At 46.6% G+C, this 19624-nt stretch overlaps 1 protein-coding gene across 1 annotated transcript; it reads left to right on the top strand.

The window, feature by feature from the left end:
* The first annotated feature begins 9333 nt into the window (after nucleotides 1-9333).
* Nucleotides 9334-19624, top strand: LOC127669812 (butyrophilin subfamily 3 member A2-like). Its single transcript, XM_052164032.1, has 9 exons — nucleotides 9334-9418; nucleotides 10870-11220; nucleotides 12514-12795; nucleotides 12907-13107; nucleotides 13315-13335; nucleotides 13418-13444; nucleotides 15122-15148; nucleotides 18512-18538; nucleotides 18881-19624. The coding sequence occupies exons 1-9, from the start codon at nucleotides 9334-9336 to the stop codon at nucleotides 19534-19536; spliced, it is 1677 nt and encodes a 558-aa protein (XP_052019992.1). The 3' UTR covers nucleotides 19537-19624.

The following is a 19624-nucleotide window of genomic DNA, read 5'->3' as shown; positions in this document are numbered from 1 at the left end:
GAGCAGATGTCTGACCCACGACTTCCTGACTTCTACCTTTGTTCCTGGTGATGGGATTGCTGGATCCTAGGTAGTTCCTTGAAGTGGACCTTCTCTGTGGACAGTGATCTGTCCATCCATCTCCATGAACCAGTCTTATTGTTATATCAGAATCTGCCTTGGATTCTTACACAAATCTTTGATTTCTACATTGGAGTCTTTTTCTTACAGATTTATACATATGACTACAGAAATTAATTTATGCTTTATAAAGGCTGGCCTCATGTATTTTAACTTTTTATTGTTTAGTTGTCTATTATCTATCTATCTATCTATCTATCTATCTATCTATCTATCTATCAATTCTGTCTGTCTGTCTGTCTGTCTGTCTGTCTGTCTTTAAAGAAACGATTCCAGGTAACCCAGGCTAGCTTGTGTTGGCCTGAATGCAAGCAAACCCTACACATAGACGTATTTGGATTGTTGGTCTCCAGTTGGTTGTACAGTGTTGGTAGATTTGGGTCACATGTCCTGAGGAAGTGTGTCCCTGGGGCGGGCTTTGAAGCTTCAGAACAGGGCATCACCCCCAGCTGCCCTCTCTGCTTCCTGCCTGTGCTTGAGGCACAAGCGCTCAGCTTCCTGCTGCTCCAGTCACTGCCCTTCATCTCTGTCAGCATGGAGTCCTGAGTGCAACCCTCAGAGTGTAAGACAAAACAGGACAACCAAACAGACAGCCTCATCCACTTCAATCATTTCTCTTTTAATATATTCTGAATTTATCAATAATTGCTTCTTCCAGTGAGCATTGAAAAACCAACTATGACTCTAATTGGTTTAAACTGTTTTTTTGTTTCTTGTAAATATTTATATCTAATGTAACTTTATATTAAGTGTTTCTCTTTCATGTAAAATATCAAATAGGACTTTGTGTTGTGTAAATCTCACGAGAGTCTCAATTTTCACTATCTATTAATAAAATTTTATAGAAACATAGTCGTGTTCTCTTATTTCTGTAGTCTGTATGGATGCCTTGGGTCTAAACGAGACAGAATTGAGCTGTTGTGACAAAATATAAGTGGACATGAAATTGTATTCATAGTCGTATTGAGAAATTGAACTGGCTGTTACAAAAGAATTAATTTATTTTGTGATTCTAGTGATCATTTTTAAAGTAAAAAATGGTGTTGTGGGGAAGTTGGTTTCATGGTTGTAGAGAGAAAGGACAACCTCTGACCCCAATATCCCAGCATGGGGACCCCAATATCACACATGGGACCCCATTGTCTCCTCATTCACATCTCAGGTTGACCAAGGTTTCTCTGCCATCCTGCTGCATTATGGGTAACTGTGGGGGAGGGCACTGCACAGTGAAGGAAGAATAGAGGGTGAGGTGGAGGTGTGGATAGGTGTGGAGGAATGAGGGCTGGAGAAAGGGAGAGCTTTGGGGGTTTTGCAGGGGGAGAAGAGGAGGAGTGTGTGAGGGAATTGGTTAATTATCACCTAGGGACAAGGACACATCCAGGAGTCACTGAGAAGCAGAAATGGAATAGACATTGTGGATGATTTTGGGCGAGGTAAGGATGAGCGTAAGGACTGTACAGGGGTGGGGTAGGGACCAAAATATGAGGGATCAGTCAGAAGAGGTTGGAGGAGGACAGTACTCAGAGAGACAACTGGAATGGGGTTGGGGACAGGGACATCTCTGGGATGAGCTAGAAGTCAAGGGAAAGTCTCAGGAACTTTTACAGTGACCTATGACTCCTAGCAGTGGGGTTATCACACCTGAAACAGCCACGCCCTATAACCAGGTAAGACTTCCAATGAAGGGATCAGGACACCAACCCAGCCACAAACCTTAGACCCACACTTTGTCCTGCCTACAGGATGCAAAGATGGAGCAGAATCGGAGGGAAGAGTCAAGGAATGACTGGACCGGCTTGAGACCCACGGCATTGGTGGAGCCCACCCATGTAGTATTTTTTTTTTTTTCGAGACAGGGTTTCTCTGTGTAGCCCTGGCTGTCCTGGAACTCACTCTGAAGACCAGGCTGGCCTCGAACTAAAAAATCCGCCTGCCTCTGCCTCCCAGAGTACTAGGATTACAGGCGTGCACCACCACCGCCCGGCCCACCCCTATATTATTGATGGCACTCTTAATGATATTGTGCTATACTTACAGACAGGATCCAACACAACATTAATCAGTGAGCTATCACCAGCAACTGATGGAAACACATGCAGAGACCCACAGTGCAATGTTTGACTGAGCTTGTGAGAATCATGTAGATGACTGAGAAGAAGGAATGTAGGATCCAGAAGGGCCAATGAGACCATAAGATCTACAGAGGAAGGCAGTTGTAGTGCTCGCCTTAATCCCAGCATTTGGGAGGCATAGGCAGGCAGATTTCTGAGTTTGAGGGCAGCCAGAGGAATTCAGAGTGAATTCCAGGATAGCCAGGGCTATACAAAGAAACCATATCTCATAAAACAATTAAACAAACAAACAACAAAGAAGAAGACCTACAGAATCAAGTAACATGGGCACATAGAGGCTCACAGAGACCGAACCGCCAACCACAGAATTCGCACAGGATTGACCCTCTGCACATATGTAACAGTTGTGTAGCTTGGTCTTCATGTGGGACTCCTAACAGCAGGAGCATGTGCTGTCTCTGAGTCTGTTGCTTGTTTTTGGGACCCTACCTTCTACAGTTCTGCCTGTTCTAGCCTCAATAGGAAAGGAGTCTCACTGGAACTTGATATTCTAAGACCTGTTGATACCCATGGGAGGACTCCAGTCTTCTGAAGAGAAAGGTAGGGAGAAAAGTTATGCGTGGGAGGGATGGCAGATGGGGTGTGATAGACCAGGGTGTTGGCTAGAGTGTAAACTGTGGTCAGGATATAAAGTAAATAAATAAATAAATAAATAAATAAATAAATAAATAAATGAATTTAAATTAAAAACACAGAAGCGGATCTTGGCTGGGCAGTGGTGGCTTCTGCTGTATCTCCCCACAGGCAGTTAGATCTTTAAGTTTGAGGCTAACCTAGTGTGTAGAGTGGGTTCCAGTACAGCCAGGTCTCCTTAGAGAAACCCTATGTATATGAAAACATTTTATTCATCAGAATGAGTGTGGTTATCAGTTTTGTGGCTATATTATAATTTTCTGGGAGAGAGATCGCGCTAACTATTCAATGAATTCCAGTTACTGGAACAAGGACAGGCTATTTTGGAGGAAAGGCTGTTCATTTGTGTTGACAGGAAAGGAGATTAGTCTCTGGAGCCCTTCCAGAGTAATATAGATCAGATATGATAGGGGGAGACCCCATGAAACCTATAAAAGATCAAGTAAATCAAACCGGACAGGTAAAGGTTCATCTTGTCATCCTTCATATGACACGAATGAAGACTTATTACAGTTGGTTGTTGAGAAAATTAACTCAAATACAAAAGACATCTGTCTTTCACCCACTCAAGCAAAGAACAAAATTTCATCCTTAACTGATCTGTGCACCCTACAAATCCTTATGAAAATTTTAATGGTAATAAATTTTTGGTTGTGAGATTCATATGTTTCAGAATGTACAGCTCTGACAGGATTCATCTGCTGGGACGTGAACTGACCTGCTGTTCCAGCCCTCTGCTTCCTGTGCTGTCCTGTGCTGTCCTTGCTTCAAAAACGGCTTTAGGATTGCTACTGATTCCAGGTCATCTTGCCTCATTCAACCTTTCAGAGGGATCCAGGCAACACTTCAGTCAAGCTCTGGACCTTCCAAATAGGCAGAGACTGGATAACAGGTGCTAAATTAGCTTTCTTTCTTTTTATTGTCTGCATTAATTTTTTTTCTAGATTCTTTGTTTACATTACAAATGCTTTCCCCTTTCCCGGTTCCCCCCTACCCATATGTCCCGTAAACCTTCTTCTCTCCACCCATTCTCCAATCACCTCCCTCATTTTTCTCTGTCCTTGTACTCCTCTCCAATGCTGGACCAAGCCTTTCCAGGATCAGGGCCCTCTAAACTAGCTTTCTTAAGTCTAAACAGTTTTTCTAATTTTCTTACCCCTCCTTACGTCTTTAGAGAATTTCTCATCACTGTTTTCAGCAGGAGGAAGTTGTGGAGAGTCATCATCTTGATCCCTTGGGTTTGGATGTCTGGTTGTGGTTATTTTATAAATTATAGACAACTTGAAAATGGTCATAATTTCCAACAGGAAGGAAATAGATGGGATGGGTTCCTAATTGTATTCTTAAAGAAAACATTGTGTAGCCATAATCTTAATTGATATAAATTGAAGTTACAATTTCTTATATTGGTGCAGAATTCATATATTGATACAATTTAAGTGTTAATCATATGAGGCTTAGAGCCAGTCCTTCGAATAGCTGCTTTACAAACTGTTTAAGATGATTAAGTAACACAAGTTAAAGGCCGGATAATAAACTCATGGTTATGTTAGATTCTGATTTAATTATACTAAATTGTTTTCAGTTTACCCTAATAGAAATGGCTAAGAGTAGTTAAGGTTTAACAGTTCAGAAGTACTTTATTCAATAGTCTCCAAAGCACCAAAAATCCACATAAAGTGACATTTAATGTTATTTCATTATTAAGGATCTTTTGACCATGAGATGTATCTGCTTCCAAAGACTTCTCCCATTCCCTTTCAAGAAGAACAGGACGACTTTACCTCCAGGCAAGGTTGCTTATTGTGGCAAGGTAGCCACTGGACAGCAATTGCTTATATCATCTATAGATAATATACTGTCCAGAAGGACAAACAAAAGTGGGGCAGTCGACTACTATGTTCTGCCAAGACAGAGAATGCTGGTCCTTCATATTTGTTCCTTCACAAATAGTCTGCCAGATGGTTCTGGGCCAGAAGGCTGAAGACAGATACTCCAATATTATAAGAAATTATGGAGTGTCCAGGTTGTCAGCTGTCTGTATAATTGTTTTCAACTTTGGGAAGCTATGTTCGGTACTTCCTATATACTCAGGTAATGTTTAGTTTGTTCTTGGATTTCCGGCAGAGTTGAAGACTGGTTGTAATCTCATAATCAAAGTCATATTGTTCAGCATTGAGAGAGAGGATATAGAGTGGAAGACATGGTTTCCAGGTGGTGTTTCAGGTCTAACCATACTTCAGGGATGGAACTGTAAGTCTGTAAGTTAGGAATGATGGTGGAGTACTCTATCTAATTGGCAAACACGATGGACTGGATATTAACTGTCACATCCTGTACCTTGTCATTTACATGTGCTCTGTGATGTCCATGATTATTATGGTTTTGTTCAATTAGTATCTGAGGGAAGAGGTTTTTAATTGAACAGAAAAGATTAGATGTAGGGGTGGTTCTGATGATTTGATCAGGAATCTCCATGTGAACTCTGAAGGTCCTTTTCCCAAATTGGTTCTTGATCTATCAATTATGGTGCTAGCTAGTGGCCCATGAGCTCCCCTGCATAGGTGGGGCTTCCAGTTTTCTTGCAGGGAGGCTAGCAGAGCCAGGGGAGGAGAAAAGATTATCCATTCTTGTGGGCAAGGTGGTGGGTGGTGGAGGAGGAGCCATCAGCCATGTGAGATCTCAAGAAGAATGGCCTATGGCTGCTTCCTCAATTGGGCCTGGGGTAGCAGGTGAGATACTAGAGACATAATTAAGCTGAGGGTAGATTTAGGGGCTGAACAAGGAGAAGGTAACTGAGCAACTGCCGTAGAGGGCAGATTTAGGGTGCTGAGCTGGGAGGGAAAAGAAGCGTAAGAGAGCCAAGGAAGACTGAGAAGTGCCCAGCAATTGAGTCAATATGGTGGGTTGAAAATAAGCTAGTGTGTGTGTGTGTGTGTGTGTGTCTTTCATCTGCAGATCTGAGCGAACCTGTGCAAGGCTGGTAGTGCTGTCTACCTGGAGTTTAAAGCTCAGTAGCAAAATCTCCACTCTACAGATTGTTCTACTTCAAATTAAGCAAAACTCCCCCAGGTGTGCCCTCCATTTTTTTGAGACAGCGTTATCTCTGTGTAGCCCTGGCTGTCCTGAACTCACTCTGTAGACCAAGCTGACCCCAAACTCAGAAATCTGACTGCCTCTGCCTCCCAAGTGCTGGGATTAAGGGCCTGCGCCACCACTGCACAGCTGCCTTCCATTTTTGTGTTTTACTTTATTATTCTATGTTGTCAAATTGATTACAAAGAATCACATCCTATTGTCCCTGAGTACCCACTGATACCAGTTTGCCAGAGCTAGCCCAGTAGCATATTCAATGTCACCTTTTTATGCTACAAGTGATCAAAAGCTGCCAGAAAAATGCACTCAAGAGAAGTCTTTTATTGATCCCAATGCAAAAAATTCTTTATGGGGCTGGAGAGAGGGCTCAGTGGATAAGAGTGCTTGCTGCTCTTGCAGAGGCCCTGGGTTCAGTTCCCAGCACCCATGTAACTGTGCAGAAATACCCACAGCTCCATTTCCCCTGCCCTAATGCTACCAACTCTGTGAACCCAGGCACACATGAGATGCACATAGGACATGCAGGTAAAACATGCTTCCACACTGCACAAAAGTGCATCTTTGAAGAGGAGTCTTCATCTGTTATTGGGTGTATAGTGTGGGCCTCTGTGTGGGTACAGTCAAGTGGGAACCAGTGTGTCCTGTCATGGCTCCCACATGGAGGTCCAGGATGGTGGTCAGGTCTGTTCTCACCCTCATGTGGGTCCACAGTCACCCTCAGGTTGTCAAGCTTGGGGGCAATGCCTTTATCTGCTTAATCACGATGTCACCTCCTGTTTGCTGCTGATCTTTCCCTCCCTCCCTCCCTCCCTCCCTCCCTCCCTCCCTTCATCCCTCCCTCTCTCCCTCCATCCCTCCCTCCCTCCCTCCTTCCTTCTTTCCTTCCTTTCCTTCTTTCCTTCTTCCTTTTTGCTTTTTCTTTTTCCTTTTGAGCGAGGAGCCCACGACAGAGGTGGCCTGGAACTGGATGTGTAGAGCAGGCTGGACTAGAATGAACTGAGATCCCTGTGCTCCACCATTGCCGGTATTACAGACATGTGCTCTGTTACTCAGAGCTCCAGCCTGTGAGGCAGGGCTCACATAGCTCAGGCTGACCTTGAACTCACTATGCAGCTAAGGACAGCTTGAGTTCCTGATCGTCCTTCCTCTACCTTCTGAGAAGTTATGGCTGTGGTTAGGGTTAGTGTTGTTAGGGTTAGAGTTAATGTTAGTGTTAGTGTTAGTGTTAGGGTTATGGTTAGTGTTGGGGTTATGGTGATGGTTAGTGTTAGGATTTGGGTTATGGTTATGGTGATGGTTAGTGTACAGTGTCAGGATCATGTGTCTATAAGAGCTGTCATCTCTGGATTCTTTATTAACACCTACTGACAATACAGCTGGCTGTGCCTTTGGTGCCCTGTGAGAAGACACCGCACATCCCCTCTGGTTTTCCTCCGTGTCCTCTAAGGCTCTCCGATCTGCTCCTGCTCATCACCTTCACCAGTCATCCCTTTGGGAGGCATGGGGTGGGGACTCAGGAGGAGATAAGGTTTGTGATATTCAGGCACCTGGAGTTCAAGGTTCCTTGCAGGTTCCTGCTCAGTGTGTGATCTTAGGTGCTGGGTTTGTCCTGGGCTGCGGATGAGGCAGGGATTGTTGTAGAAACTACATGTTTCAGGAGGACATACCTTCCCCTCATCTTGGTAGTTACTGCAGCTAGACTTGGGCTCATGACACCATCTCTGTTTGGAGCTGTGACAGGTGTTGACATAACTCTGTTGTGTGCAGATGTGAGCTGCTTCTGATTGCTTAAAACAGAGGCTGTAAGTTTTGTTGTCTTCTTTGTGTCATCTTTTAACATTCCAAAAAGTGTAGGTCTGAGAAGTGTCCCCATTGGACAGGGTGGGTGGTGAGGAGGGAGTGGGGTGTGGTTGAGGTGTTGAGGTGGGAGTGGGGTGTGGTTGAGGTGTTGAGGTGGGAGTGGGGTGTGGTTGAGGTGTTGAGGTGGGAGTGGGGTGTGGTTGGGGTGGTGAGGTGGGAGTGGGGTGTGGTTGAGGTGGTGAGGTGGGAGTGGGGTGTGGTTGGGGTGGTGAGGTGAACCTTCATCTCTTTCTGACCGAATGTCACATTCAGAAGGATCATATGCCCAGGTCACATTCCTGTGGCTTTCAGTTTTGGAGGCTGATAGTATAATCGCTCTGTTGGCTCAAAGGGCACTGCTTGAATAGGCAGTGACACCAGCCTGTCCACTGCCCCTGCCACCATCACCGAGGTCATCATCATTGTAGTCTTCATTGTCGGCTCTGGAGAGGCTGTGACAACTTGCTGCACTGCGGTCTGCTACTCTAGAGATTGATCCTGGAGTTGAGGAAAATGGATGCTGGCATTGGGGCGAGCCCTGCTTAGAGCTGTGAGAGTCCCTTGGAACTGGGCTGAGGTGTGAGAGGAGGATTTGCGGTCTGCTGGGTCCCGTTGTCCCTGAGCTGTTCCTGATGAAGTCACAGCCTTTCAAAGCTGGGGGCAAAGAGAAGCAGGTAGGTGGGCATTGAAGACAGCTGGGGTGTGCAGCAGAAGCAGAGAGGAGATTGTGCTGAGTGAGTCCCAGCAGGTCACCTCCCTGGTGGCTCAGCCTGGAGACAGCTCAGAGGTCCCCTAAGTTTGTCCTTCTCAGGCCTTTAGGCTCCCTCCTCACCCTCTATCCTTCCAAACAGCAGGTGGTTTGGGAAGAAAAGAGTCTTTTCCTGTTCCTTTCAACCCTGTGTACACCCAGCTTGGTCTTTATCAGCAGAGACTATGAGGACAAACCTGTGCTGTTGGTCATGTGTGTGTGGGACCTGCCAAGTGTAAAGGAGCTATGGCAGGGGCTGGCCTGGGCTAGGGAGGTTCTGAAGACGCCCATGCGGCACTGGTCACAGTTGTGGAGCCATAGAACACAGAGGACAAGCTATTCCTGAGGGAGGGGTTGGGCATATGCTTCATGTTTTGGGGTCACAGGAAGCTTGTGGATGAGGGGGAGTTGGAGTCCTGGTGTCTACACTGGGATTTCCTCAAGGCTCTGAGACAGGAAGGGCCTATATTTCTGAGTAGAGCATGGCTGCCCCTGAGCCGGGCTAAGTTGGGAAGGAAAGGGAGAGCTTCCTCTTAGATGACTTGGATGTCCCCAGACGCCCAGTCTTCTGAAGGTCTGACAGGAGCCGGTTGTGTGGAGCCTTTGTCCTGTGAGCATGGATGTATTTTGGTCCTGTGGGCTGATCTCTACCCTGAGTCATGATGTCTCTGATGAGGGGTCCGACATCTCTGTGTAACTTGCCTCTTACTTCCTGTCCCAATGTGTTGATCTCCCTCTCTTGTATTTCTCTTCAGCTCCAAGGACATGGAAAATCGCTGCAAGCCCTCTCTGCTCTTCAGTGTCTCTTGCCTGGTTGTCCTTACACAGCTGCTTACCTGGGTGACCACAAGTGAGTCTGTCCTGCTCTCTCTTCCCATGTCTCCCTACCATGGGTAGGATTTGGCAGGTGTTCTGCATGTGAGATGTGCAGGAGATTCACTTTAACCTGGCATCCAGGGTTTTCCCATCTTTCCATTTACTGTGAGTGAGTAACAACATTCTCAGGTGGGAATACCTGCATTAGCCTTTGAGAGGCTGACACTGGAACATTGTGAGTCCTTGGCCAGCCTGCGCTCCATAGCCGGATCCTACCTGGGGAGCACAGTCGGAGAGCCTTGGACTGGCAGTGTGCCTGGGGCGTGAGGAGCTGCAGAGTCCAGTGTTGGCTGCAGCAGAATGACCCAGGGACAGAGGAGCAGGAGCGAGGTGGGGAGTTGGGAGCAGCCCTGAGGTCCTAGTGATCCCTGGTGTTAAATGCTCAAGGACTAGCCCTGGGTAGAGCAGGGGCAGCCTTTGACTCCTTGTAAGAGTCACAGATGTGGGGGTCAGGAGACAGCACATGGGTGTCCTGCTCTGTCCAGTGGCAGCAGTGTGCTAGACACAAACAGAGCAGTACAGAGAAGCAGGGCGTTCTTGGGAACACAGTGCCTGTGTCAAAGTCCTTCAGGTTTAGAGGGCCAAGGGTTCCCAGAGTGAGTCAGACAATCTTCCTTCTTTATCAGAAGTGTTGGGACACATGGAATGCAGATGGTTGTTTCAGAGAAGTGTCCTTTGGCTCTGTATACTTTATTTCATGTGCATGGGCCTTTCCCCCAAATGTATGTCTGTGTCACACCTGTATGCCTCATGCCCACAGAATCCAGTAGGGAGTTATACATAGTTATGAGCCATCCTGTGGGTGCTGGGAATTGAACCTGTGTCCTCTTGAGGAATCTCCTGTATGTTAATCATTCAGCTATCTCTTTAGCCTTGACTCTATGTTTTAATATTCACATTATTCAGTGGATGAAGAAATTGGCTGATAATGAGATTTAGGATTGGGCATTGGGACTTTTGTGAGTCTTGTATGAGACCAGCCAGTTATACCTGTGTCTTCCAAGGTGTGACCATGTAACCAATTGTGTGAGCATCTGTGGTGATCTTTACAAAAGTATGCTCTTGAACCCACCCATATTTACTGAGGCTAGCACTCTCAGTGGCGATACAGATACAGTTACCTGTAGTGCATCTGGTGACCAGGTCCATGCCAGCTGCAGGAAGAATACACAGGGATTCCTTCCTGGAAAGGTCTGTGCCAGGGACACAGGCAGACAAGAGTTTCTTTTTCACCATTTATGAGGTGCACTGCTATGTCCATAGATAACTTGAACATTAGTGCATTAGTCATGGATTATTAATGCACAATGCCCAGAGCAGCCCCATCCATCGCTTGCTTTCTGCTGGGATGATATCCCCTCAGAGTGTGTTCTCTGCATCGTCCTGTGTCTCTCCCGCCTCTCACGGCCACATCTGTGTCCACAGAGCAGTTCCGGGTCTTTGGTCCCTCAGACCCCATTGTGGCTGCACCAGGTGGGGAAGCTGTCCTTCCCTGCTCCGTGTTTCCAGCCATGAATGTGGAGAACATGGAGGAGCTGAGGTGGTTCCGTGACAGATTCTCAGAAGCAGTACTTGTCTATCGGGACCAAGAGGAGCAGAAGGAAGGGCAGATGCTTGCATATTCACAGCGCACATCACTGGTGAAGGACCAGTTCCATCAAGGCAAGGCTGCTGTGAGGATCCAGAATGTCCAGCCATCAGATAGTGGGATATACGTCTGCCACTTCAAACAGGGACTGTTCTATGAAGAGGCCATCTTGGAACTGAAGGTGGCAGGTTTGTTAACTGATCCCTGCTCTATAATCCTTGGGTGACCTGCGTGTGGGAGGACATGGAGGGGTCACAGCACTCAGCCCCTTACTTTCTTGTATGTTCTGAGAGATGTTCTTATGTTGGCCAGACTCCTTGCTGTGCAGTGCTGGGCTCACACAGATCCTCTGTCTCATTTTTATCTCTACCTATTTTTGGGTTCCCATTTTGAGATGAGAAATAGGTAGTGCACTCCTCCATATATTAATTCAACCCAAACTCTATACATGGATCTCCTAAAGTGTGCTGAGTCTAGTTCTGTGGACCAGGGATCCTGTTGGCGTTATGAAAATATCATCTGTGGTAGTGTGTAGTTTAGAGATGTTGGCAGGAAAGTCTCTGTGTGTTAGCGAGCAGTCAGTGAGAAATCACCGTCAATGCTAAAGGAAAGTGGTTGAGGGGAGGAAGGAAGGATGCTCAATGCCTGTCTTCCCTGGAGAGGAGAGCTGGGCGTGAGCCTGTTGAGAGGCTCACAGGTGTGTGGATAATGGACAGATGCAGAGCTGGTTCCCACTGCAGGGCTCCTGTGTTCAGCCTCCTCCAGTTTCCTCAGGATCTTGTGGTTGATAAAAGATAGACCTGTGTGTAGCTTGTAGTTTTCTGCACTTTCTGTCCTTTTCTGCAATGTGGACCAAGCTACCAGCCCCCACACAGCTTCCCTTGAATCCTTGGACAAAGACACAAACTCAATTCCTGTACAACTTACCTTCTACCACAATTGCTAGGAACTAATGTCTCCCACCAGAAAAAGTGTACCCTTACCACTTTTTAACTCTGACTCTCCCACCTGCCCTATTCTTTAGTTGCTAAATTCCTCTGACCACCCTCCAGTAAGACCTGCCCGTGTGGCCACTTCAGTTTCAGATCTCTCATGGTGGCCTTGTTCTATTCTCTCCAAATCATGATGAATTCCCTCCTCTTTCCTTGTGTCCTTCTCCTACCTCCAGGGACCCGGAAGTTCTGCCTCTACATTCTGCCCAGTAATTGGCCCAGGGCTTTCTTTACTAACAGATCAAATACCAATTGGGGAACAGGACCTTAGCATCAAAACTGCCTCCTACACCTGTGTTCTGCTTTCCACAGTAGGCTCAGTTATTTTTCCTCTGTCAGGCAACAGGGCATCAACCTAGTCCCAATCCAGCAATGCCTTTCCCCTTCAATTCCCATCTGCTCTGTGAAAGGTTCCCATGAGACACCTACTTGTTCCTGGGGCCCTGAGCCCAAAATAAGATCTAGGTGTTCACATCTGTCCTCCTGCAGCGATGGGCTCTGTCCCTGAAGTGCACATCAAAGGTCCGGGAGATGGTGGAGTGTGTGTTGTGTGCATGACTTCAGGGTGGTACCCGGAGCCACAGGTGCATTGGAGAGACTCTAGAGGAGAGAATCTCCCAGCGTTCTCTGAGACCCACACTAAAGTTGCTGGAGGACTGTTCAGCACAGAGACCTCGCTGGTGGTGAGAGACAGCTCTGTGGGGAATGTGACCTGCTCCACCTTCAATCCCATCTTGGGTCAGGAGAAAGCCACGCCCATGTTCATCCCAGGTGAGATCTGTCTGTCACTCTACAGAGCCCGGGTTGTGACGGTCTTCCTGGAGTGTGCTGGGCTGCCTGTCCTCAGGTTCACCCAGCTCTGGCTCTCTGCCTGGGCCACAGAGCCCTTCTTCCCTCAGGCCTCTCCCTGGAAGCCAGCTTTCTTCGTGATCCTGACCATGACGGGACTTCTAGTCTTAGGGACAAGCTATCTTTTCAAAAGAGAACATTCTGCAAGGTTGAAGGTGCAGCTGGAATGGGGGAACCTTCAGCGTGAGAAGGATGAGTCACAGAAGACAAAGGCAGATGCTCTGAGGACTACTAGTAAGTCACCAAAGCAGAGAAGGACAGGGTCATAGCCCCCAGGAGGGTCCAGAGTTCTGAGATCAGAGTAGTGGGCCAAATAAAACCCCAGAGAAGATGGCTGAGTCTTTTGAGTCAGGTGGTCTGTAGTCCAGAGTATCAGGAACCCAAACTGTGTTTCCTTTCTTCCTGCCAAGTGTACAGACTCCATCTCCTCTCTCTTTTCAGGTGCACTCAAGGAGGAGCTTGGTGAGTGCTGCTTTTCCTCCTGAGCCCCCTGCTCCCCTCCGGAGCCCAGTAGCTCTCTTGACTCCTGTGTGTTGCTTTTCAGATCGAAGGAAAGCAGCCTACAGTGCTGGTGAGTGACAACCCCAGTATTCCATGTTTCCATGTGTGTCCTCTCCTTGATGCTAGGCAGAGCAGGTACCTCTTCTGGGGACAGAAGTGGAATTTTCTAGAAGGTGGAAGCCTGGTGTTTAGGTTCCTTCTGATCTCTGCCCACGAGCTGGAAATTACATGACTCCTGGGTTTGTCATATGCCCTGTGTCTTAATTTAACCATTTCCTGACACTTTTATTGCTCCCTTGGGCTCCACAAGCTCTCGACTTCTGTCTGCACCTGGGATCAGACTGCAGTATTAAAATTTAAGGAAAGTGTCTTAGGTAGGTTTCTATTGCTGTAATAAACTAAGGTCATTTGGGGAGAGAACGGTTTATTTGTTGTACACATTTTCAAACCACCATTTGTCATTGGGGAAAACCAGGGCAGGAACTCAAGGGAGGGACCTAGAGCAGGGACCACAGAGGAAGGTTTTTTTCCTTGCTCCCAATGGCTTCTTCAACTGTCTTGATGGCCCACTCCAGGATCACCTGTTTATTGGTGGCACCACCCACAGTGGGCAGGCCCCTTCTACATCAACCAACCAATCAATCAATCAATCAACCAACCAACCAACCAATCAATCAATCAATCAGTTAATCAATCATACCCCACTGCCTTGCCTACAGTCAGTCTATTGGGGCCATTTTCTCAGTTGAGGCTCCCTCCTCTCAGATGACTCTAGCTTTTTGAAAAGTGACAACACCTAACCAGCAAAAGATGTTTATCAGTAAAAGAGGTCACAGAGCCAGCAGTCTGACCTGCACCCATTCCTCAGTCGTCCTCCAGGGGTCTGTTCCCTCAGCTCCCAATGGTGCTGATCAGGGTGATGGGTAGAGACTTGGGTTGCTTCCCTCCATGGGAAGGAGATTGTCATCTGCGTGCTCCTGGTATAAATGTCCCTGGCTTTAGAGTTGTTTCACCTGAGGAACACTGGGTGCTTCTCCCACGAATTCACTTCATATCCACACTTATTATCAACATTCTATTCTTCAGCATACCTCCAAACATACCTTTTAAAAAAAAGAGCTGATGTAATGTTTTTTGATAGTTGTTGATTAACTTTATTTTATTCTTTTAGATATTTTCTCATATTGCAATATTCTGTTTGTTAACAGTGATGCTGGACAATTATAGACAGTAGTGTGATGACCACTCCTACTATTATTCTCCTCTTTGAAGTAGATGTAGCTATTTTATATCTGGAAGCCACACAGAAGGGCTGGAGAGATGACTCAAAGTTTAAGAGCACTGTATGCACACCCAGAGGGCCTTAGTTCAATTCCCAGCAATCACAACAGATGTGGTTGCTCACAACATCTGTAATGGGATCTGATGCCCTCTTCTGGTATGCAGTGTACATACAAATAGAGCACTCATACATGTAAAATAAACACATTTAAAAATATTTTTAAAAATGCCATACAGAACAGGGGGCAGTGGGGGAAACTCACCTTACAATTCCATCTTTTGCATCTGCGGACCAGGGAATTTCCCATAATACTCTGGTGCTTCTGCAGCTTGCAGGATCAGGCTCCTCAGGGTCCTCTCTCCTCCTAGGCATAGCCTCACCTTTAGAATGGACGGAGGAAGGTTAGCAGACTCTTTGAGTGGGGCAGTTCTGAATGTGTTCTCACCAGAGTGTGTTCATTTCCAGCCTGGAGGAAGGCCCAGCTGTATGCAGGTATGTGACCCTGTAGACTGCCTCCTCCGGGGCAGAGCACATGTCTCAGTTATTTTCTTCTGCTGTGATGAAACATCAAGACCCAAGCATTTCCTCAGGGAGGAAAGCGTCTACTTGACCCACACTCCCAGTCCATGTTCACAGCAGGTCAAGGCAGGAACTGAAGCAGGCAGGAACCTGGGGGCAGGAGCTGAGGCAGAGGCCATGGAGGAGAGCTGCTTGGCGGAGTGCCCCTGTGGCTTACTCAGTGTCTTTTCTCCTATATCCTCCAACCACCTGCCAAGGGATGACAGTGCCCACATGGCTGGGTTCTCCCATATCTGTCGCCAGTCAAGAAAGTGTCCCACAGACTTGCCTCCAGGCCAGTGCTATGTAAGCATTTTCCCTATTCAGGTTCCTTGTTCCCAGATGACCTACCTGTGTCTAGCTGACACAGAAGCCAACAGGAAGTAGACATCCTCTTGAGCTGTCAGAGGCTGTGTCTTCCCAAAGGAGACCTGCACAGGACAGGGCCCATTAGGAGACAAGAGCCACAAAACTTTCCTTCCCTCTTCCCAAGATTCTTTGTCTGTCTGTCTCTGTCTTTGACTCTGTCTGTCTATCTGTCTGTCTCCTTGTATCTTTGTGTGTGCATTGGCATGAGTGTAGAGATCAGAGGACAGAGGTCTGTAGAAGTCAGGCTTAGTTTCTCTCAGTAGAAGCACCATTACCTGTCAAATCCTCTCTGTGATTTATAGACTCTTAATGGTGACTTGAGGAGGGCCTTCTGATCATGTCCTTCCCCAAGGAAGTCTGCAGACATTAGTGGCTCTCCGTGATAGAGATTTTTTTCCTTACTTATTGTTCATTCACTGCTGGTGTTTCTATGAGAACTCTAACTGAGCTCAGTGTTTCTTGGTTTCCACAGCTGTAACCTAGTGGAGTGGAGTCTTCCCTCTGGTCTGCCGTTGGCATGCTATCTGTGTGACTAGACATTTGTTCATCTCCCCAGCAGGAGTGTGCACAGCCGTGACTGTCGTGTTTTTCTGACCTCTGTTTCTTCATTTTCTGTCATCTTCTTCTCTCTGTTTCTATCCCTCAGTTTCACCCCCAGGATGAGCTAAGTGTTCTGCTGTCCCTGAAGAAGCCTCCATCAGAACACTGCAGGGATTCCTCTTCAGACTCACACGATACATTCTGGGTTTGTCTATTGTCAGTCAATAGACATCTGAATCAGTGGACATCTTGTAGGTGCAGGTTAGTGGGGAGTTGGACTGCTAGCAGAGACTATGGAGGAAGGTGATGTCCTTGTGGATCAAAAGTGCTGTCTTCAGAAGATTCCAGAAATCAGCCTAGGAGGTTTGGGAATCAGCTCTCCCTAAGGTCGTCTTTGTTTCTGTGTCCTCCTGAATGTTGCGCTTCCTATGATTTTGTCTCAGTCATGAGTTCCTTTTCTTTCTTGTCCTCTGGTGCATTGGTGTTCTCTGTCTCTGTGTCTCTGTTTTTTCTCTCTCTTACACACACACACACACAGACACACACACACACACACACACACAGACACACACACACAGACACACACATACAATCTCTCTCTGTTTCCACCTACACCTGCCCTTCTCTCCATCTTTCTTTCCCATATTCTCTCTCACCTTCTTTCTCTGTTTCTCTGTTTCTTTGTCTCTTTCTGTCTCACCATCTCTGTCATACACACACACACACACACACACACACACACACACACACGCACACACCACTCTGTCTCCTTGTCTGTGCTTCGCATTGTTGTCCCTGTTGATTCATTCTTCTGAGACAACAGTGACCACAGGTTCTCAGGGATTGGGTGGTTGGACCATGTGTTCAGATTCTGGTGTCCAGTGCCTCCAGGATATTTACAGTTTTGCTGAGGCATGTGCGATCAAGGTGAACTCACACTCAACTGCCTGTGATGGTTGTATTAGGGGAACCCACATGTGAGTTAGAATTGCTAATAAGCATTATCTTTCTTATTAAAAAGATCTACCTACCTACCTTGCTAACATCTTTCTTTCTTTCTTTCTTTCTTTCTTTCTTTCTTTCTTTCTTTCTTTCTTTCTTTCTTTCTTTCTTTCTTTCTTTCTTTCTTTCTTTCTTCCTTCCTTCCTTCCTTCCTTCCTTCCTTCCATCCATCCATCCATCTTCTATGTACATCTATGTATTGATGTATTTATGTATCTATCATCTGTCTATGTATCTATGTATCTATGTATCTATGTATCTATGTATCTATGTATCTATGTATCTATGTATCTATGTATCTATGTATCTATGTATCTATCTATCTATCTATCTATCTATCTATCTATCTATCTATCTATCTATCCATCCATCTATCCATCCATCTATCATATCATATCTATCTATCTATCTATCTATCTATCTATCTATCTATCTATCTATCCATCTATTATCTATCATCTGTGCATCCATCCATCTGTTTATTTATTCTGTGAATGACTGTTCTTGAATGTGTGTCTGTGTGCCACATGTATACCTAGTGCCCTTGGAGTCCAGGTGAGTGTGTTATTCTCCTGGAACCTCAGTTACAGATGGTCATGAGCATCCCTGAGCGTGCTGGGAACTGAAGCCATGTCTTCTGCAAGAGCATCAAGTGGTCTTGGACTTTCGTTTGAGTGTTGTTCTGTAAGACCAAACAGCAGGCCTTGCAGGTTCTGTACTGCTGAGTACCACCCATGGGGCCGCTTTCTCAGACAGGGTCTTAGGGTGTGGCTCCACGTTGTCTCTAACTCCTCATGGAGCTTAGATTGTTCTCAAATTCACCGGCCTCCTGCTTCATCACTGTCCCTTCCTCCCATTCTTGGAAAAGTTCTGATTCAAGGCTGCGTCTGGGACCTGACAAGGCACAGTGAGAGGATGCTTTTCTGCCTTTATTAGGGATGGATGTTAAGCTCCACTGTTCCAGTTTTTATGGGAGGACTACTGAAGATGTGTATTTGTGTGTTTATATGTGTGTTTTTATGTGTGTATCTCTCTTCCTCTGTGTGTCTATATATGCATGTGTGTTTTAGGTCTCTCTTTTTGTTTATGTGTGTATGTATGTGTGCTTTTACATGTATCTCTCCCTCCTTCTGTGTGTGTGTTTGTGTATGTTTTATGTATCTCTGTCTCTGCTTATGTGTGTATGTATATGTGTGTATATGTGTGTGTTTATGTGTATCACATCTCTCTCTCTGTGTATGTGTGTTTGTGTGTATGTGTTTATCTCTCTCCCTTTGTGTGTGACAACCATATTTCCCCCACAACTCCCACTTCAGAACCCCAGAATGCCTGTGTTTCTGAAGACAGTTGCTGAAACTCCTCATATGATCTGTGTTTCTTTTGCAGATTGGCACAAGGAGCACTTCCAGGCCTGTGAGTGACTCTGTGTTCCTTAGGGACACTCCTCCTGTGCTTCCCATGGCTCTGCTCTCTCCTCTCCTCTGTGGTGACTCGGGTGTTGATGGCTTCTGTGGTGTGGATGGCAGAGGTGACAGTCACTAAGCTGGTGTTCTTCTCCAGTGCCCTCTTGTATTGTCACCCCTAATTTGGCATTTCTTCCTTTCCTCTGCTTGCAAGACCTGGGTTTAAGCCACAAGTCTCTGATGTGAAGGACTTAACCTCCTAGAAGAAGCTAAGAGGTTATGAGGTGGAGGTGGGGGCAGCCTCTTCTGGGTACTGGACAGGACCTCCCATGACTGGTAACTCTCTCTACAGGGACTTTCACTCTGGATCCAGCCTCTGCCCACCCCATCCTTGCCATCTCCCAGAACAGGATGAGTGTGACCCGGAAGGACATCACTATGTGCTTGGATGACCTCTTCAGTGTGTTAGGCAGTGAAGGCGTGTCTTCTGGAAGATATTACTGGGAAGTGAAGCTAACAAACATGGAAGGCAGCAAATGGATTCTGGGGGTCTGTAGGGAAGGTGTGGACAGGAAAGGGTTTTATTTTGAGAGTCCAGATAAGGGATTTTGGACTGTGGGGCAGTCTAGTAGTGGATATTGGGCCTATATTGATTCTGAGAGGGCTTCATTATCCATCAGGCAAGCTCCGCAGAGCATGGGGGTGTTTGTGGACTACACCGAAGGTGACATCTCCTTCTATAACATGAGTGACATGTCCCACATTTTCTCCTTCCATGAGGCTTCCTTCTCTGGGACTCTTTTTCCATACTTCAGGATTAAGTCTGGAAATGTTTCAATGACTATCAGCTCCATGGCACGTGTGTCTGAGGGGGAGGAGGGAGGGGAGGGGGAGGAAGGGAAGGAAGGGGAGCAAGGAGAGGGGGAGGAAGGGGAGCAACAAGAGGAGGGCAAAAAGGGGGAAGACTCTCCTTTCCTCCAGCGTGCCAGGGACACTCTGCTCCCATAGTGTGCATCACCGCCTAAGTCTTCAGTGTGACTCCTTGTGGGAGTGTAGAAGCCACAGGCCAAAGCCCCCACGAGTGCTGGAAGGGCCT

The sequence above is a fragment of the Apodemus sylvaticus genome, chromosome 19 (assembly GCF_947179515.1).
Source record: "Apodemus sylvaticus chromosome 19, mApoSyl1.1, whole genome shotgun sequence".
In the NCBI taxonomy this organism is placed as follows: Eukaryota; Metazoa; Chordata; class Mammalia; order Rodentia; family Muridae; genus Apodemus; species Apodemus sylvaticus.
This window is presented reverse-complemented; position numbering and strand designations above follow the sequence as displayed.